Here is a 22,563-nt window from a genome sequence, read left to right as displayed (position 1 = left end):
GATCAATTTGATTGAAATTTTCAGCAAATCCCCTTTACATTATATAGTGTGAACTATCAGCCCTTTATCTAATCTCCCATAATGTATCTTTAATGTTAACATGAACTTCATAGAGGTACCCAGGATCGACTCATAATTGAAGAGCAATTGCTGTTTCCAAGTACGCTACTTATTGACCAATGATACTACGTGTTGTCTCTATCTGTTGACAGATTGACCAATGATAAACGTGCTTTTTCTGTTTGTTACGTCAGTCGATTATTAGCCAATGATAGAACGGGTTGTTTATATAGACCAATTATCCCGGGATGGGGCATGTTGTGTCTATGTACTGTTCATTTCATAATAACACCCCTTCATAGATTAGAAATCGATTATTTTATAGCCCTAAGTCGTCGTGCCATAGACTTCTACTGGATTGTAAGGTTTATGTATTCTTGCCTTTCAAGCACGTTTTTCCGGCGTGGTTTCCCCTTGTCAGTGATGCAGGACGGAGGGCCTGACAAGGACAGCTGTCTAGTCCTTCGGATGAGACGAAAACCCGAGGTCCCGTGTATACATTGGAATGCACGTAAAAGATCCCTTGGCAGTTGGAATTCGAAATAAGAGTAGGCGATAGTGCCGCTGCTCGGGCAAAATTTCCCTCATAGCACACTGTATGGCGTACGTATACCCGTCTTCATTAGACCAGTATAGGAGCAGAACAGTAGGACGTTAAACTCCATTTCATTTCATTTCATTTAATTTCATTTCCTTCAAGATGGTTCCCTCCGTCGTCATTAGCCCAGTCGGTACAGAAAATAGGAAGTTAAACCCCATTTCATTTCATATCCTTCAAGGAGGTTAGATCTATTTGATAAGACCAACTTCAAGTTTGGTCAAAGGTCTAGAGATGTAAACAGGGCTAGCGCTAATCACAACCCTTGACCTAGCCCTAATGCTTGCCCTAAACCTAACCCTCTCCAACAATCACGTGCTCTAACCTTATTTACAGCGACCATGACGAAAATTGAGCTAGCCTATATTAGAATTCCTAAATTAATATGTATATACAACACCAATAAGTGGGGTTAAAGGCTAATTATTCTCGGAGCCACGGTAACTCAGTGAGTAGGACGTTGGTTTGCTAACCTGGAAGTGCCGTGTTGGATCCCTAAGTCAACGAGAACATTCATCGGGATTTTCCGGCGCGGATTTCCCTTGTCAGTGGTGTAGGGCGGAAGACCTGACAAGGGTTAACGTATAGACGTTTTGTGGGACGAAAAAGATTGTCGTGCACGTAAAAGAACCCTTGACAGAATTTGAAGTAATGGTAGACCGTTACGCCACTGTCCGGGCAAAATTTCCCTCATAGCGCACTGCTTGGCGTGTGTCCGTCTTCATTAGCCAAGTCGGAGCAGAACAGTAGGACGTTAATTCTGGTATGCATACACTTACCGCCCCTTTAATATCATTTTGTAAGGACAAAATCCCTAGTATTAAGCCAGACTTATCAACCGGCTTATTGTATATCAATCGTAGTTTTTGCTTGTCTTTTGTTTTTTGTATTACATCCATTGTCGTCGATCAATTCATATAAAAACATTTTTAGCCACTGTGATCTATTAGCACGTCTTAGAGTGGGATTCGCCATTTAATTGCCTCTGTGCTTGACTATTAGATCGACCCGACGCTGAAATATATCTGGTATTATGGTCAGATCACCATCCATCATACCATGTATCTTCTTGAGCTAGATGCAAAATACATCACCGAAAAAAAAACAATCGATACCGTCCATACTTGGCAGGACATATAACTCGCTTTATTAAACAACCATTACAAAATATTACCAAGCGAATGATATTATCTTATCCTTACATTCATCTTCTTACATTTCAATAAAAAAAACTCAAGAATTAAATGAGATAGAAAGAGTGTGTGTGTGTGGGAGGGGGAAGAATATTTAAATTTTATTACAGTCAAGTAAGAAATGCTGGGTAGAAGACGTTTAACCGAACGCCGCCGTTTCCTCTAAGAGTAAATTTTCATTTCAATATTTCGCGTAAGGGTCTTTAGAGTTGTATGAGATTGGAACACCAAGAGAGAACCCAGAAGATTAGGCAGATGTTCGTAAAAGCATAGGATCGAACCCACACCACTTCAATTTGCGGTGCCTTATTTTATTGTCGAGTATGTCGTATATACCTTGCTGACATTGTTGTGACTTACTGATTGTTTATTCTTAAAGATGGGTTCCCAGAAAAGTATTTATCGGGTGGTTATTTCCAATAAAAGTATGGAAAGAAGAGATATCCAATCTTACTAGAAAAATACTGGATTCCCCGAAAAACACTCATGGAGCGTATACAGGACAAAAATGTAAGGGTTCCCCTAATCAACAGCCCGAAGATTAGGGATTTCTGCACGCGTGATGTCAAAGGTCACACGCGAACATTGAGCGCTTGATGTACAAGTTGATAAACTTTATGAAGAGTTAGACGTACAACAGTTTCTGAGATAAAAATGACGGAAAAAGACGCGGGTAGTGGATGATCCGAGGATTTAATTAGGATTCGATATTTGTAATAAATAATAAGCGATTAAAGACAACATCGTCTTATGTATGCAATGAATTCTCCTCTGACTTCCAAGAAAGGTAAGTCACGTGACGTAAACATGACCTGGTTTGATCGAATTTTTATTGCAGGACATTCCTTCGCAATTACAATGTTTGAGAAGGATTTGAAGCGAAGTTATGACAGATTAATTAGTTTGAATATGTTTTTGGTCCATATATACCATTAAATCACCCAGTTTGTACGCGGGAACCCATCTTTAAACACTATCTTTAAAGATGCATTAGTTAAAAGTTTAATAAAGAGTTTGTCATTTTTGCTATAATAATTCAAAAATAGATGATAAAAACAGAGAAAATATTGAAAATTTCATTCAAATTACTTCATTCTCAGACAAGTTATCATTGTTGACAAGATGTGTGCACAGTGGTAACCAGGGCACTGGTATAATTGGGACTTAGCCGCGCTTTCCCATTTTTAAATTAAATTTTTAAATGTAGAACCGTTTTAATCTAGTTAAAATCTCGAGTATCCAATGCCATCTAGGGTCGATCATGGTCTTGTTTTGTTAATAAATGTCTAATTAATAGTTTATATAACATTTCAGACTTAAAGAAAGACCTGCAATAGGCAGATTTAGCTCTTGTATAATGTATCTTGAACTTACATATTTCATCGTCTGTGTATAATTGATACGTTGTATTCATCTATCTATGTGTTAAGTGAAATGAAATGAAATGAAATGGGGTTTAACGTCCTACTGTTCTGCTCCTATACTGGGCTAATGAAGACGGGCATACGCCATACAGTGTGCTATGAGGGAAATTTTGCCCGGGCAGCGGCACTATCGCCTACTCTTATATCGAATTCCAACTGCCAAGGGATGTTTTACGTACATTCCAATGTATACACGGGACCTCGGTTTTTCGTCTCATCCGAAGAACTAGACAGCTGTCCTTGTCAGGCCCTCCGTTCTGCACCACTGACAAGGGGAAACCACGTCGGAAAATCCAGATGAACTGTCTCCGCCAATGCAGGGATCGAACACCCGACCTCCAGGCTAGCGAGCCAGCGTCTTAACCAACCAGCCACCGTGGCTCCATGTGTTAAGTGAGTCTGTGTCGAATCATCTTGGTTTCTCAAGCAAATATTTGGACCTCTACGATACGTTTTCAAAGTTAGATCAACGTGTAGTTGTCCCACGGAGAGGGAGAGAGAGGGAAGGGGGGATGTAACGTCTACTCGACACAAACTAGGTCATTTCGGGACTAACGTATGGTTCAATATTAATTCAATAATTCGCTTGGTGTCTTTAGTAGTGGCAGGAAACCAGAGAAATCACACGTGGCTGGACAGGCGACCCTACTCCTTGTCACCTACAAGCAAGGAATCGAAACCACGCCACTTGACTCAATGGCTTACGTCATGATTTCACGCACACGCGTCAAGGAATAGCATTAACTATAGTCAGAGCAAAGGGCAAAATGAATCATCCCATCAACAAAAATTCGTCTTTTGCCCTTGCTAAAACTGTCATAAGAACATTTATTATACGTTTTCTACAGTCTGCGCGGGGGCTTGCCTTATTGATTTCTTGAGATTTTCCAACCTGGGTTCACCCAGTCAGATGTCCAAGGAAACAAGTCTAGTTGTTCTGGTTGGAAGACAAACCGAGGTCCCGTGTATGTCACTGGCAGCACGTCCACAATATCTGGGGACTGTTTCACGAAATTTTAACTAAGAAAAAATCCAAATTTTAGTAATTTGATTGGATAATATTAGATTGATTTTAGTGCTTAGCCAATCAAAATTGAAGTATCGACTAACATTGGATTTTATCTTTAATTAAGATTTCGAGAAACAGGGCCGTGTTCATTTAACTATATGTACAAGTTGGTCACGACTCGGGTGTTTACTTTTCTTTCAATCAGCGCATTATATCTCTATCCCATATCAAAGCTCGCTCGCCTGCCATGTCTGTTTAAATCACGACCCGATGGGGCCAGATTGACCTTATATTGTAATCATTCTTTTAGAAGGTGACCGTGACACCACATAGGCGTTTCTATGGTATTCCAACATAATTTGCTATGTATCCAAATCCGAGAAACAAATATCTTTTTACGAATCCCCACAAACAAAAAAACACATTACTTGACTCGGATGACAAATGTGAACATCGACCAGTCTTGCTGAAAATTAATGGCTAATGCATTCTCCAGAATTAAATCCTTTAGAACTGTTCTGTGCCGATATAGATAAATTTTACAACCCAGCATCAAACACGGACCATCTAAAGGAGAATGAAATGGGTTTAACGTTCTACTGTTCTGCTCCAACTGGGCTAATGAAGACGGGGATACATATAGTGTGCGAGGGAAGTTTTGTCCGGACAGCGCCGCTACCGCCTACTGCCAATGGTTCTTTTGCTTGCACGTCAATGTGCGCGTGAAATCATAAGGTCTGTCATCGAGTCAAGTGGCGTGGTTTCGATTCCCTGCTTGCACGTGACAAGGAGTGGGGTCGCCTCTCCAACCTCGTGTTTTTTTCTCCGGGTTCTCCAGTTTCCTCCTACTGCCAAATACCCTTACGCGCAATCTAATTATTGAAATAAAACTGATCCTTTTGTTAGTCCCGAAATGACTTAGTTTGTGTCGAGTAGACATTAAGACACACCACACCCCTCCTCTCTCTCTCTCGGGGGGGGGGGGGGTGGGGGGTGGATGGCTGAATGGTTAGCGTGCGCGCGCTGTATCATAAAGTCTGTCATTGAGTCGACTGGCGTGGTTTCGAATCCCCGGTTGTACGAGGTTGGACAGGCGGCCCTACTCCTTGTCACGTACAACCGGGGATTCGAAACCACGCCAGAGTTTAAAAAAGAGTTTGTCATTCTTGCTATAATAATTCAAAAATAGATGATAAAAAAAGAAAATATTGAAAATTTCATTCAAATTACTTCATTCTCAGACAAGTTATCATTGTTGACAAGATGTGTGCACAGTGGTAACCAGGGCACTGGTATAATTGGGACTTAGCCGCGCTTTCCCACTTTTAAATTAAATTTTTAAATGTAGAACCGTTTTAATCTAGTTAAAATCTCGAGTATCCAATGCCATCTAGGGTCGATCATGGTCTTGTTTTGTTAATAAATGACTAATTAATAGTTTATATAACATTTCAGACTTAAAGAAAGACCTGCAATAGGCAGATTTAGCTCTTGTATAATATATCTTGAACTTACATATTTCATCGTCTGTGTATAATTGATACGTTGTATTCATCTATCTATGTGTTAAGTGAAATGAAATGAAATGAAATGGGGTTTAACGTCCTACTGTTCTGCTCCTATACTGGGCTAATGAAGACGGGCATACGCCATACAGTGTGCTATGAGGGAAATTTTGCCCGGGCAGCGGCACTATCGCCTACTCTTATATCGAATTCCAACTGCCAAGGGATCTTTTACGTGCATTCCAATGTATACACGGGACCTCGGTTTTTCGTCTCATCCGAAGGACTAGACAGCTGTCCTTGTCAGGCCCTCCGTTCTGCACCACTGACAAGGGGAAACCACGTCGGAAAATCCAGATGAACTTTCTCCGCCAATGCAGGGATCGAACACCCGACCTCCAGGCTAGCGAGCCAGCGTCTTAACCAACCAGCCACCGTGGCTCCATGTGTTAAGTGATTCTGTGTCGAATCATCTTGGTTTCTCAAGCAAATATTTGGATCTCTACGATACGTTTTCAAAGTTAGATCAACGTGTTGTTGTCCCACGGAGAGGGATAGAGAGGGAAGGGGGGATGTAACGTCTACTCGACACAAACTAGGTCATTTCGGGACTAACGTATGGTTCAATTTTAATTCAATAATTCGCTTGGTGTCTTTAGTAGTGGCAGGAAACCAGAGAAATCACACGTGGCTGGACAGGCGACCCTACTCCTTGTCACCTACAAGCAAGGAATCGAAACCACGCCACTTGACTCAATGGCTTAGGTCATGATTTCACGCACACGTGTCAAGGAATAGCATTAACTATAGTCAGAGCAAAGGGCAAAATGAATCATCCCATCAACAAAAATTCGTCTTTTGCCCTTGCTAAAACTGTCATTTATTATACGTTTTCTACAGTCTGCGCGGGGGGTTGCCTTATTGATTTCTTGAGATTTTCCAACCTGGGTTCACCCAGTCAGATGTCCAAGGAAACAAGTCTAGTCGTTCTGGTTGGAAGACAAACCGAGGTCCCGTGTATGTCACTGGCAGAACGTCCACAATATCTGGGGACTGTTTCACGAAATTTTAACTAAGATAAAATCCAAATTTTAGTAATTTGATTGGATAATATTAGATTGATTTTAGTGCTTAGCCAATCAAAATTGAAGTATCTACTAACATTGGATTTTATCTTTAATTAAGATTTCGAGAAACAGGGCCGTGTTCATTTAACTATATGTACAAGTTGGTCACGACTCAGGTGTTTACTTTTCTTTCAATCAGCGCATTATATCTCTATCCCATATCAAAGCTCGCTCGCCTACCATGTCTGTTTAAATCACGACCCGATGGGGCCAGATTGACCTTATATTGTAATCATTCTTTTAGAAGGTGACCGTGACACCACATAGGCGTTTCTATGGTATTCCAACATAATTTGCTATGTATCCAAATCCGAGAAACAAATATCTTTTTACGAATCCCCACAAACAAAAAACACATTACTTGACTCGGATGACAAATGTGAACATCGACCAGTCTTGCTGAAAATTAATGGCTAATGCATTCTCCAGAATTAAATCCTTTAGAACTGTTCTGTGCCGATATAGATAAATTTTACAACCCAGCATCAAACACGGACCATCTAAAGGAGAATGAAATGGGTTTAACGTTCTACTGTTCTGCTCCAACTGGGCTAATGAAGACGGGGATACATATAGTGTGCGAGGGAAGTTTTGTCCGGACAGCGCCGCTACCGCCTACTGCCAATGGTTCTTTTGCTTGCACGTCAATGTGCGCGTGAATTCATAAGGTCTGTTATCGAGTCAAGTGGCGTGGTTTCGATTCCCTGCTTGCACGTGACAAGGAGTGGGGTCGCCTCTCCAACCTCGTGTTTTTTTCTCCGGGTTCTCCAGTTTCCTCCTACTGCCAAATACCCTTACGCGCAATCTAATTATTGAAATAAAACTGATCCTTATGTTGGTCCCGAAATGACTTAGTTTGTGTAGAGTGGACATTAACACCCCCCCACCCCTCCTCTCTCTCTCGGGGGGGGGGGGGGGATGGCTGAATGGTTAGCGTGCGCGCGCTGTATCATAAAGTCTGTCATTGAGTCGACTGGCGTGGTTTCGAATCCCCGGTTGTACGAGGTTGGACAGGCGGCCCTACTCCTTGTCACGTACAACCGGGGATTCGAAACCACGCCAGAGTTTAAAAAAGAGTTTGTCATTCTTGCTATAATAATTCAAAAATAGATGATAAAAAAAAGAAAATATTGAAAATTTCATTCAAATTACTTCATTCTCAGACAAGTTATCATTGTTGACAAGATGTGTGCACAGTATTAACCAGGGCACTGGTATAATTGGGACTTAGCCGCGCTTTCCCACTTTTAAATTAGATTTTTAAATGTAGAACCGTTTTAATCTAGTTAAAATCTCGAGTATCCAATGCCATCTAGGGTCGATCATGGTCTTGTTTTGTTAATAAATGACTAATTAATAGTTTATTTAACATTTCAGACTTAAAGAAAGACCTGCAATAGGCAGATTTAGCTCTTGTATAATGTATCTTGTACTTACATATTTCATCGTCTGTGTATAATTGATACGTTGTATTCATCTATCTATGTGTTAAGTGAAATGAAATGAAATGAAATGGGGTTTTACGTCCTACTGTTCTGCTCCTATACTGGGCTAATGAAGACGGGCATACGCCATACAGTGTGCTATGAAGGAAATTTTGCTCGGGCAGCGGCACTATCGCCTACTCTTATATCGAATTCCAACTGCCAAGGGATCTTTTACGTGCATTCCAATGTATACACGGGACCTCGTCGGAAAATCCAGATGAACTTTCTCCGCCAATGCAGGGATCGAAAACCCGACCTCCAGGCTAGCGAGCCAGCGTCTTAACCAACCAGCCACCGTGGCTCCATGTGTTAAGTGATTCTGTGTCGAATCATCTTGGTTTCTCAAGCAAATATTTGGACCTCTACGATACGTTTTCAAAGTTAGATCAACGTGTAGTTGTCCCACGGAGAGGGATAGAGAGGGAAGGGGGGGTGTAACGTCTACTCGACACAAACTAGGTCATTTCGGGACTAACGTATGGTTCAATTTTAATTCAATAATTCGCTTGGTGTCTTTAGTAGTGGCAGGAAACCAGAGAAATCACACGTGGCTGGACAGGCGACCCTACTCCTTGTCACCTACAAGCAAGGAATCGAAACCACGCCACTTGACTCAATGGCTTACGTCATGATTTCACGCACACGCGTCAAGGAATAGCATTAACTATAGTCAGAGCAAAGGGCAAAATGAATCATCCCATCAACAAAAATTCGTCTTTTGCCCTTGCTAAAACTGTCATAAGAACATTTATTATACGTTTTCTACAGTCTGCGCGGGGGCTTGCCTTATTGATTTCTTGAGATTTTCCAACCTGGGTTCACCCAGTCAGATGTCCAAGGAAACAAGTCTAGTTGTTCTGGTTGGAAGACAAACCGAGGTCCCGTGTATGTCACTGGCAGCACGTCCACAATATCTGGGGACTGTTTCACGAAATTTTAACTAAGATAAAATCCAAATTTTAGTAATTTGATTGGATAATATTACATTGATTTTAGTGCTTAGCCAATCAAAATTGAAGTATCTACTAACTTTGGATTTTATCTTTAATTAAGATTTCGAGAAACAGGGCCGTGTTCATTTAACTATATGTACAAGTTGGTCACGACTCGGGTGTTTACTTTTCTTTCAATCAGCGCATTATATCTCTATCCCATATCAAAACTCGCTCGCCTACCATGTCTGTTTAAATCACGACCCGATGGGGCCAGATTGACCTTATATTGTAATCATTCTTTTAGAAGGTGACCGTGACACCACATAGGCGTTTCTATGGTATTCCAACATAATTTGCTATGTATCCAAATCCGAGAAACAAATATCTTTTTACGAATCCCCACAAACAAAAAATACATTACTTGACTCGGATGACAAATGTGAACATCGACCAGTCTTGCTGAAAATTAATGGCTAATGCATTCTCCAGAATTAAATCCTTTAGAACTGTTCTGTGCCGATATAGATAAATTTTACAACCCAGCATCAAACACGGACCATCTAATAAAGGAGAATGAAATTGGTTTAACGTTCTACTGTTCTGCTCCAACTGGGCTAATGAAGACGGGGATACATATAGTGTGCGAGGGAAGTTTTGTCCGGACAGCGCCGCTACCGCCTACTGCCAATGGTTCTTTTGCTTGCACGTCAATGTGCGCGTGAAATCATAAGGTCTGTCATCGAGTCAAGTGGCGTGGTTTCGATTCCCTGCTTGCACGTGACAAGGAGTGGGGTCGCCTCTCCAACCTCGTGTTTTTTTCTCCGGGTTTTCCAGTTTCCTCCTACTGCCAAATACCCTTACGCGCAATCTAATTATTGAAATAAAACTGATCCTTATGTTAGTCCCGAAATGACTTAGTTTGTATAGAGTGGACATTAACACACACCCCACCTCTCCTCTCTCTCTCTCGGGGGGGGGGGGGGGGTGGATGGCTGAATGGTTAGCGTGCGCGCGCTGTATCATAAAGTCTGTCATTGAGTCGACTGGCGTGGTTTCGAATCCCCGGTTGTACGTGACAAGGAGTAGGGTCGCCTGTCCAACCTCGTGGGTTTTCTCCGGGTCCTCCGGTTTCCTCCCACTGCTAAAGATCCCTACGCGCAAGCGAATTATTGAAATAAAATTAAACCATATGTTAGTCCCGAAATGACCTAGTTTGTGTCGAGTGGACGTTAAACCCCATTTCTCTCTCCCTCTCCTCCCTCTCTCTCTCTCTCTCTATCTCTCTCTCTCTCTGTGATCACCATCACCACTGTATTTTGGGGAGCCATGTTAGCCTACCCTTTGGAAAGACATCTAGTCGTTCAAGAGAGAGAAAGAGAGAGGGGGGGGGGGCGTCCGCTTCACACAAACTATTTCCATTCATTTCATGGAAGAGCGAACAAACAATTAATAATCCGTCTACCATTTTCTTTCTCTCTCCCCGGGCGCCATTTCCTACACCACTCACAAATAATCCCACGGAACTTTATCAGCCAACACCTGAATCAAAGACAGGGCGCCATATTCGTTCCCCACGGAGCCACCGGGGCTCCCGACTCGCATCTTATACTTGAACAAAAAATATCGATTTGTAAATAGTAGAGCAATTGGTTAACATGTGAAGTTTTTGTGAATAGTTTTGATTATATGAACGGTCCAGGATTACATATGGATTACCTAATTTACTCTCTGTATCAAAGACTTGAATCTCTGGCAGATAGCGTGCTTCAGTTGATCTGCGAGACGAATAGGTTGAGGATTAGACTTAATTGACTGCCTGGAGAATTCTACAAGGTTGTTTAAAGTCTGTAAAGCTGTTTTGATATTCAAGAATTGGTGTGCCTGCTCCTGTCATTGCACATAGAAACGACAATTACCATATATTTAGTCGCAAAATAAACCAAATTATTGTAGTAGCGAGGCTTTGAATCCGATTCAAGTAGTTTGCTTGTGCAAGTAAATCGGGGTTGGGGGGGGGGGGGAGGGGCATGAAATGAAATGGGTTTTAACTTTAACGTCTTGATTCTCTGTTCAAATCTGGGTGCCGCGGTGTCTCAATGAGTAAGATACTGGCTCGCTAAAACCTGAAGGTCCCGTGTTCGAACGTGGTGTTGACCGAGACATTTAAATTTAATTTAAATTAAAACTAAAAAAAAACAACCTTTTATGCATATGAACATTAAAATGCAAAAAATGAAATGATATATTATACAATTAAAATTTATGATAAAATCCTTTCTCTTTTAAAAAGTCTAAGACTTTATTATACAAACTTGGTTGAGCAAACATGTGATATTGACAACGGTAAAAAAGCGATCTTATATCTTTGAGATGCTTGCGCTCAATCAAAATGTGCTCCAAAATGAAAATGTGAGTTAAAAAAGTAAGTTATTTCATAAAAATAGCTTCATGAAAACCATTTTTTTTTTAAATTTTACAAGAAAATTAATGGAGATATTTTTATTTTGGTATTTGGCGTCGTATAAATTAACGAGTATTGCGTAATTATGGATGTTACAAAATGTGGAGATAAATTAGTCTCGAGCAACACCGAGTAACACTTGTTATAAATAATTAATGGCAACATCTTTAACATATTAATTAGTAGGCCTGGGTGGCATTTCCTTTCCGTTTATAAGAATGTCCCCAGCTGCTAGAGTTGTTTTTTTTTCAAAAGAATAAAGATAATATATTCTTGTAAAACAAATATCTTAAACTATTTGTCATTGTATTGTCTTACGGGGATGACAAGAAAAAATATTTCTAGAAATCTACTTTTATAACGATGTATTTTTTTTTCACATTAATCTAGATACTTTGCTGTTTGATAGGAAGTTATTTTAGAAAGTACAGATATGTTTTTTACGCCATATTGACATTAAAATTCCAGTTTAAAATATATTGAACGACAAGCTGGTCTATTGTTGTTTTAAACACGTAGGCTAGATAATGTAGCCGAACTGTTTATAAATTTTTTGCATTGTGTAAGCATTTTTCCCGTTATTATGACTTTTCTTATAGTCTTTGGTTTTATTTGCGCGTAATCAAGTGTTCATGTACTCTGACATTCTGCGCACAGAATATTTATTATATTTCGAGAATAGATCTTTGCCCTAAATGTCCCTCATATCCAAAAATTTGTATACTGTTTTATAATGCGATTCTACTCTGTTTCACATCTGCCATACACACAAAGACTAATTAAACTTTAATACTTTACAAAAATCTCGAAATATACGATGTGTTTTTCGACTAAAATCGTCGATTCGGGACTTAAAATATCAGTCAACTAGCTTAGCACTAGTCTCAAGCGCAGCTAATTGTGGACAGACAGCGTAAGTTTAGTATAACACTGATTCTGGTTCTACTTCCGCATCATTGACGTGGTGATCCAGACGCGTCTACCTTTCCAACTCATCGGTGTCTATTCTCGCTCATATACAGCTCAAACAATACTATTTAGCTCATCAACATAACATGAATCAAATGGTTATCCAGGCGCTTCTCTCTACCTTTCCATCTCATCGGTTTATCAAGTTGACAACTTCACCACAGTCTGACAGTTTGTCAACAACTCAACTGTTTTAAATCTGTATTGTGTTGTATTTCTTACTTATTGAAACATTTTGTTTTTAAACTTATTAGTATAACGTCTGCTTAGCTCCCTTGAGTAATGCATTGTATGTTATGCATGCTTACCCGTTTTCTTGAAAAGGTATAGTTCCTCGGATTTTCCGGTGCGGTTCCCCTTTATTAGTGGTGCAGCGCGGTGGGCCTGACAAGAACAGTTGCTATTCGTTCGGATGAGACGAAGAACTTGGGTTTCCTGTACACATTGGCGTGCACGTAAAAGAACCCTTGACAGTTGGAATTCGATATAAGAGTAGGCCGTAGCGCCGCTGCCTGGGAAAAATTTTCCTCATATAGCACACTGTATGGCGTATGCCCGTCTTCATTAGCCCAGTCGGTGTAGAAAGGTTTCGGACGCTCTATTGGAACTTGTAATAACAAAATAAAGTACCTCACCCCATCGGATACTGAGTTAACCCGCCACACCGAACACTACTTCCGCTGTGTTCAACCATAGATAATACCGCATGATTGACGACTCGTCTTTCGTCCTTACGTCATGTAGCGTTCTCGTTCGTGCGCATATTTTTTTTGCGCTGGAAGGGTTCTTTACGTCCGGTCTACCTTTCGACAGTGACACGCGAAATTGACGTTTTCCTACCTTAGGTTTATTAAATTAATGAAACGAACACGTATATAAAAATTATGTCAAACAAAAGAACAAGTTATCTGCGTCCAAATATTTTTAAATTATTATATATTTATAGATACTGTGTGACGTTAAGTTGAAAAAAAGGTTACAAATCGGCAAACAAAAAACACGACTTTCTTCCAAGGGAGCAATGGCGCTGTGACACCTACTAAATTAAAATTAGATTTTGAATTTTATCATCAATTGGTATATAGAAATATTTTTAAAAATCTTGTTTATATTCCGATGCGCATTTCTTAATAAATTAATCTTTGTATACTTTAGTTGATAAAGGTGTAAATATCCCTACAAAATTATTTTCCAATCTAGGCCTAGTTAATAATTTTAGAAAATGGTCATTTATATATTTTAATCCTCTGACTTTTAATTTAGTTAATTTTATAAATACAGATTGCCCCCCATTAACACATTCTTTTGTTTTTTTGATTTGCCCATCTAGAAAAAAGTTGACTTATAATGCCAGCAATTATTTCATATTTGATATAGGTTTTGTTGGGAAATTAAATTAGCTTTAGCAGACATGAAAATTCTATTTAAGAAAAAAGGAAAACATTTTCAAATAAAAAAGGAAATATTGGTTTAGTTATCATTCGACATTTAGCCTCGCTTCTCCATTTTTAAATTAAATCAATAAATGGCCGAACTGTTCTAATCTACTTAAAAGCTGTCAAACTTTGCCTTCGTTGGGCTACACTACGTCGAGATTTTCATGACGTGTACTACTCTTATAATATAATATCAAGAACAACTGATGCCATATTTAAAACTACAAGAAAGCGGTAAAATAAAATATCGCTACTGGGCCTATAGTAAACAAACAGCGAGAACAGGCGACCGGAAGTGATCAACCACCTTTCTCGCCGTTTCACGCGTTTTGCAACATGACGTCGAGAATTCACAAGTCGGCAGTCATACGGTATTATCTATGAAATAATCAAATAACATACTATTTATGGCGAGAATAGATCGCTGCCCTAAATGGCCGCCATATCAAACATTTAATATACTGTTATGTAATGCATGTTTACTCCGTTTCACATCTGTCATACACACAAAGGTTAAATAAACTTTTTTCAATTTTATTAAATCGAAAACAAAATAAATTCTCCTCGGTATTCTAGAAGTATACTTGGTGTTTTCGACTAAAATCGTCGATTTAGGACTTAAGATGTCGGCCAACTAACTTAGTGTCTGTTCTTAAGTGTAGCTAACTGATAGACAGCCTAAGTTTAGTATGGGTTTCTTCCAGAAATATTGGGCTGTGTTGAACATGCTTGAGTGGTATTGTTGCCTATCGAAGCCACTGTATATGTTTGATACTGGTTGAACAATATGACCATGAAGTAATGAAGATTGCAATCCGTCAATACCGTTAAAAAATCCCTCATATGTGAGGAGGCGCTAAGGACCAAAACCGCTAAACCCATGACGCAAAGCGCGCCATTTCCTTCTCTCCACTGGTCAATGTACATTATGTCTATTTTGACGAGTTTAGTTTTAGTTATTTTGTAAACGAGATGAACCCCATTTACCCTGGGATGTTGATAGAACTCTGTGTTATATCTAGCCTTCTATCGATATCAGTGCTCCATCTTATCATAGAACGTGCCGCGTAACAGGCAATATATTCATTTATATAATTTAATACTTGTCATTTCATCATTTTGTTTCCATGAAAAACTAGCCTATCTAAAACTATTTCATAACATACCGCCCTGATTATCCGCCATTTATATACAGATAACAGCGTGGATTTATAGGGGGGTGGAGTAGAAATAGTACGATATTTAAACTGGCATCTAAATAATAAAATGGTTTAAGTTAGTGAAAAGTTCCTTAAATACGCCTTGTGCCAGATTTTGATAAAGGGGTGGCATTTCCCGATATAATAGTTAAAGAATAGATAATGAAAATGGAATATGTTGAAATGTTTTTAGTCAAATTACTTCGTTCTGTGCGAAGTTATGTCCGTTTGAAGAACAATGTAATCTCGATTGTCATTGCTACCGTTGTTACGATTATCCATTTTTAAATTAAATTATTAACTCGCAATCGTGTTTAAATCCATTGGAAATCTAAAACATCCGACAGTCTGAAGAGTTGGTTATGGGCTTGGCATGTGAATAGATGACTAATTAATGATTTATATAGGATTTGAGGCCAAACGAAAGATCTGCTTTAGGCAGATTTAGCTCTTACATAATGCATCCTTAATGAAATGAAGTGGGATTGAGCTTTCTATTTATCGGCACCAGCTGGGCTGATTAAGACGGACAGTTTGCGTGGACAGCTTTCAAATGGGTTTTGTACGTGCACGCCAACGTGTACACGGGGTCTCGGGTTTTCTTCCCATCCGAAGAACTAGCCATTCTAAGTTCTTGAAACATTTTGCACCACCTTCTGCATTATACTCTTATTGAAGTTCGATTCCCTCCATCAGATTTCGTGATCCTATACTAAACCTTTAGCACGGATTGTCGTAAAACACATAACATAGAGGTAATCTATTATTATATCTTCTAAGAAATATTATTGGGTTTGTGTTCATGCAGGCAACATCGGTACAAGCTTCTCCCTGAAGTCATTAAACTTATTATTGCTACGGAAATCAAATAACTTGTCTTAGTTACTGCACTCCCATGTTTAAATAATCCAACTATTCCCAATGTTATTTCATTCGAATGTTCTATCTAGTAGAACTATTGGAATTTCTAATAGATCAAAATATATATTAACAAATATTCTCTCAACAAACAACGTAACTTGTATGGTTATATTGAAATCGATGTGTTTTATGTTGAATGTATATATAGGCCAAGCATCCAGTAGTTCAACATGTATTTTTATTATAAGAGATGAATTGAAATGAAATGGGGTTTAACGTCCCTAATGTTCTGCTGCGACTGCCCTAATGAAGACGGTTTGTTATAAGAAATAATTTTTGTATAAGATGTAATAATATGGACCAAGGAGTCAGTAGTTCGACATAAACGTTTGTATATTTATGTCGAACTAGTGTGTCATTTGTCTACATTACATCTAATATAAAACACACGTCGAACTATTGGGTCCTCGGTCTATATACTAGTATTATATATCAAATACACTTCGAACTATGGTTCCTCGGTCTATATATTATATATCAAATACACGTCGAACTATTGGGTCCTCGGTCTATATATTACAAAAGTACAACTAAGTGAATTCATTTCTATCAAATAACATTAGGTGTGCTAGAAAGAGTAAGTACGCCAAGCTGCATACCACAAATATTACTTAACATAGTCAATCTGAGTGATAATGGAAGCGTGTGCAATGCGGACAAGGAACATGTTTCCCGGCCGTCAAACCGTGTGCATATTGACGTGCACATAAAAGTCGGAAACGGAGCTATCCGGTCATACTTCTCTTTGCATGTATGAGCATAATGTTAGTCTCAATATTACCGAAGAATATTGTGTTGACGAGACGTTAATTTCTACTCACATCCTATTCAAACTCAATCTGATTAAAACACAGATCCTATTTCGTTTCGTTATTTTATAGTTCAAAATTTCGTTCTACTTGTATCCGCAACGCTAGGATCTTCATGTAGTGTAGGCCATCGAAAGTATAAAAAAACGAAACGAAATATAGATCTGTATTTTAATCAGATTGATCCAAACTGTAAATATGAGACCACCTTTAAGTAATATGTTACGTATATTGACATTGTGATAATGATATTTGCTTTCAAAAAAAATAACAGATAAACAAACAGAATTTGAAAAATATAGGTATGTCTAGTTTAATGGGTGAGAGGCGTGGAGTCGGAAGTTGAACGGAATATAGCATGTTCAATTTCCACACGTTTCCTGTAAAATATAGTAAATAAACTCCCACTCGTAAACATGTTGTCAATATCATGATAACCAATTTACAAAATCATCTAAAAAAATGAAAAACATCTTTTGATAACGTAAATGAAATAATGAATGAATCGGTGTATATCATGGCGGGGGGAGTGAATGGAACAGCTGTTCAATGTATATACTAGGCTGTTCAATCAGCTGCCTTCAAGGTTAATTTCACCTTCATGAATGGGTAAAAGAAAACTGTGTCAGAACGCGCGTGTTTAAAATCAGAACATCACTTGGTGAAAGAGATAAGTCTAAACAGAAAGACAGCGTTGAAATTGTTGGTCGTATTTTTTCTGCTACAGATTTATGATTAAAAGAATAATATTTTGATTAAGATGGAAGCCGTGTGATAAATTCTGCGCTAAAGACTTGATAATTTGTTGACAGAAACATAGAAGACGGAAACTAGATACATGCTTAATGTTGTTATCTTTAGTAAATGAAGTAAAACACGAGTGAATGATTAATGAGAATGATACCGAATTTTTTTGATAAAAAATAAAAATACATCTCAATCGTTATCTGCGGTAAGATAAACATAAAAAAAGAAAATCCAGCCGTTCAGATGCGGGGAAAATCCTAGGGCCCGTGTACAAATTAGTAGTGTAATATACCGTTCAGAGGCTTATTTTTAAACTAGTTTAAAATCGCCGGTGTTTTTAAGACAGGGTCGTGTTGCGTTCACAGGTACAATAAGCGGGCTTTTGATAACACTGGTACTGCATTGCGCCGCCATTTTCCTAGGAATGTGACTTACTGTGTACTGCGCATGTCTAAAGCGAGCTGGAGCCGCGGGTTTTAAACCAACTCGTTTAGACGACCAAGATGAACCAGTTTAAACTAAAAAGCCTTCTCGAAGACAAGTCGCGAGCTGGGGTTTTTAAACTGGTTTATCTGCCCCGCATTTCCGTTCAGACGACAAAGTTAAACTGGTTTAATGATCCCCGGGTTTTTAAAACCAGTTCAACTTAAGCCTCTGAACCGGCTATATATGATCACTTTGGTGTTGCTGTTCTGGCAAAGTCACCTTCCTCGCATTACACGAGTAACAAAAGAAATAAAAATCATCGTATATTAGTCTCAAATTACCCAAATAAATTGTTGATGAAATGCTAAACCATCTTCCATTCACAACGACACTTTCTTGAGTGTCTCGTTAGTCACTATTTTTTTTCTTTTAGGGGGACGGTGGGAGGTTTTGTTGTAATGTCAAATTGAATTTTGCCCTTTTATATTCACTGATTAATCTATTTTTTTTAATCCTCTTGGTTTTTATTTCAGATTTCGTAAAAGAGGAGAGAAGATCCTACACAGTAAACATATTGTAATATTTGTGATATTTTTAACTATTTCTGATTGTGCACTGGTTATAGGGGAGCTTATATTGGATTTATACACAGTAAAAAGTAAGTTGACAATAATTATAAGGTTTATTGAATTTATACGTAATTAAAGAGTATGATGAAAATATTAAATAGTAAAAAGTAATAATTATAAGGTTTATTGGAGTTATACACAAACTGATAAATACAGCTCATTTGAACTTTTAGCATGTGAACTCTGAACAACCAATCACCCCACATTGCAACAGTTTAGTTTATCGTCCACCGCCTAATAATCGTAATATTGCCTAGTTTTGAGGAATTTTCTTTATTTACTGATCAATTGCTACTTAAATACAAGAAATGTGTCATAATTGGAGATTTTAACTTACACTTAGACAAAAGCGACAACTGGCTCGTAAAACAGTTTAATGATATCCTTGACATCAGATCACTATTATACCATGTAACAGGTCCAACCCATGATAAAGGTCACCTGTTAGATTTTCTAATAACAGTGGCATTTTATACGGAGTACCTCAGAGTTCCGTTCTTGGACCCATTCTATTCACATTATACACTTCTCCACTCGGTAAATTAGTTCGAGGCCATGGCTTAGAATAGCAGCTGTATGCAGAAGATGCTTCACAAATTATATTGCTTTTAACCCATCAATAACAAATGTCAAAAAAGACAAATTGGAAACTTGTATAATTGACATAAAAAATGGATGTCTGCTAATTTTTTTAAAATTAAAAAGTGATAAGACTGAATATATTCTTATTGGATCAAATAATAATCTAAGCAAAATATCTGATTGTAGATCTATACCTATATCTCAGTCTGTCATTTTACCTGTAACCTCCGCAAGAAATATTGGTGCTATTTTTAACAAAAACATGAAAATGATTAATAATGTATTTAAAAGCTTCTATTTTCATATCTAAATTAGGAAATACATTTCACAAGATGCAACTAAAACACTGGTTCATGCTTTTATAACTCTTAAGTTTGATCATTTTAATTCTCTTCTTGCTGGTTTTCCTGTAAAACAACTTCATAAACTCCCAAAAGTTCAAAATTATGCTGCCATAACTCTTCCAAATAAAATGTGGATCACAGTGGCTAAGTGGGTAGGGCGCTGGCTCGCTAGCCTGGAGGTCGGGTGTTCGATCCCTGCATTGGCCGAGAAAGTTCATTCAGATTTTCCGGCGTGGTTCTCCCTTGTCAGTGATGCAGGACGGAGGGCCTGACAAGGACAGCTGTCTAGTCGTTCGTATTGGACGAAAAACCGAGGTCCCGTGTACACATTGGCGTGCACGTAAAAGATCCCTTGACAGTTGGAATTAGATATAAGAGTAGGCCGTAGTGCCGCTGTCCGGACAAAATTTCCCTCATAGCACACTGTATGGCGTATGCCGGCTTCATTAGCCCAGTTCGGGGCAGAACAGTAGGACGTTAAACCCCATTTCACATGATCACACAACTCTAATTGTGGCGTCTTTACACTATTTTAAAATAGTTTTACTGATTCATAAATGTTTTAATGGCACTTGACCCTCTTATATAAAAATTTAATCACGGTATATTCGCCAACCAGATGTTTGAGATCACCCAGTGACCTCTTTCTTCTTACACCCATCTCTGTTAACCTTTTTTCCTTCCGAGAACGATCCTTCTCTTTCCAGGCACAGTAACTCTGGAATAGGTTGCCTCTCTCAATACTACTTACATTCTAAATTTCATGAAAATGGAAAATGGGTGTGGGGGGATTGGGTAGTTCAAAGTTTCAGAAAGATCCCATGGTTAGATTCTGAGATATAAGATCTATGTGAAGATAACAAAAAATAAAAAAAAATAATAATCTAAACAGAAACAATAAGCTTTCCTATGTAATATGAAAGTTTAATAATACACTATAAAAGTGAATTGACACTATTTTAACGTATATTGGATTTATACACATTCCCTTCTTGATAAAAATAAGCAACAGAAAAAATTCGTAAAACAGTCAACAATTTCAAAATAATACTATAAAATTATTGGATTTAGAGACGGAAAAAGGTTGACAATATTATAACATTATTGGGTTTAGAGACGGAAAAAAGTTGACGATATTATGACGTTTATAGGCTTTATACACAGTAAAAAATAAGTTGAAAATTTTATAACGTTTATTGGATTTATTCACAGTTATTTGACAATATTATAACATTATTGGATTTATTCAATTTAAAAAGCGGATAATATTGTAGCGTACGTGTATATTGGATTTGTACACAGTAAAAGTAAGTTCAGAATATTGTAACATACTGGATTTTTCACGGTTAGGAGTAAGTGGACAATATTATAGCGTATATTGGATTTATTCACGGTAATGAGTAAGTTAACTTAGCGTATATTGGATTTATACACAGTTGAAGTAAGTTGAAAATATTATAACATTCTTGGATTTATAAACAGTAAGATGTTGACAATAATATCACGTATATTGGATTTATACACCCTAAAAGTAATTTGACAATATCATAACTTTGACTTATTCACTTTATAAAGCTGACAATATTGTAGCGTATATAGATTGGAATTAATGTCTTAATAATAAATTATATAAGCTTTGAAGCTAGCAAAACGACCTGCGATAGGCAGATGTTGCTCTTAAATAATACATCTTTACATGAGTAAGGTGGAGCTTAATAATCAAATAAAAGTACATTTCCAATTTTCTTGATAACCCAGATATGCGTTCATTACGTCTTTATGATAGGAATCGATCAATTATATTTAACAAGGAATGCGCTATATATTAAACTGAATTATTTATTGTTAAAAAAAACCCTCATTATGATAGTTTCAGAGAGATACTTTGATAATTCCGATTTTCATGGCTTTCCAGATCCCTAACATTCTAATAAACAACATCAATTTTTCTTTATTAAGTAAGAAAGTTGTTGTTCTTAGTGTTTAACGTCCGCTTCCACCGAAGGTGATATCGCAGACAATATTATAGCGTATATTGGATATATACACAGTGTATATTGGATTTTTACACAGTTGTCTTATTTTCATTTTTATTACCCGAGCGCACGCGCAGGGGGTCTTTCCTGTGGGAGGAAACCGGAGTTCCCGGAGTAAACCCACGAGGTTAAGAAGGCGACCCTATCTCCAAGCCACATACGCTCATACCAGGGATCGAAATCACAACCGCAAGCCAAAGGTGACCGGCCAGCTAGAGGTCGATAATTCCAATAATGAGAACAAAATATAATCAATCACAGATCTTTACGCTAGAAAAATATATACCGGTATAAGAAAATCATCATATGCAGCCTAAAGGTTTCATTATTTTAAAATTGTTGACGATTTTAATGATTTTTTTCTGTTGCTTATTTTATCGTTACGCAAGAAAATAATATATAAGAAAATCTTCATATGCAGGAGCCTAAAGGTTTCATTATTTTGAAATTGTTGACTGTTTTAACAATGTTTTTCTGTTGCTTATTTTATAAAGAAGAGAGAGAGAGAGAGAGAGAGAGAGAAATGGGGTTTAACGTCCACTCGACACAAACTAGGTCATTTCGGGACTAACATATGGTTTAATTTTATTTCAATAATTCGCTTGCGCGTAGGGGTCTTTAGCAGTGGGAGGAAACCGGAGAACCCGGAGAAAACCCACGAGGTTG

At 38.1% G+C, this 22,563-nt stretch overlaps 1 protein-coding gene across 1 annotated transcript in view; it reads left to right on the top strand.

Annotated features, from left to right (window-relative positions):
- Positions 1-22,563, top strand: part of LOC126825243 (uncharacterized) — a 173,801-nt gene that overhangs the window by 47,900 nt on the left and 103,338 nt on the right. Inside the window, exon 3 of the mRNA XM_050554811.2 lies at positions 18,840-18,964. Within this exon, the coding sequence (XP_050410768.1) occupies positions 18,840-18,964 (125 nt within the window). The remainder of the gene's footprint in view (positions 1-18,839; positions 18,965-22,563) is intronic.

This window comes from Patella vulgata, chromosome 6, assembly GCF_932274485.2.
Source record: "Patella vulgata chromosome 6, xgPatVulg1.2, whole genome shotgun sequence".
In the NCBI taxonomy this organism is placed as follows: Eukaryota; Metazoa; Mollusca; class Gastropoda; family Patellidae; genus Patella; species Patella vulgata.
Note: the sequence above shows the minus strand (reverse complement) of the source record. Positions and strands in the feature narration are given on the sequence as shown.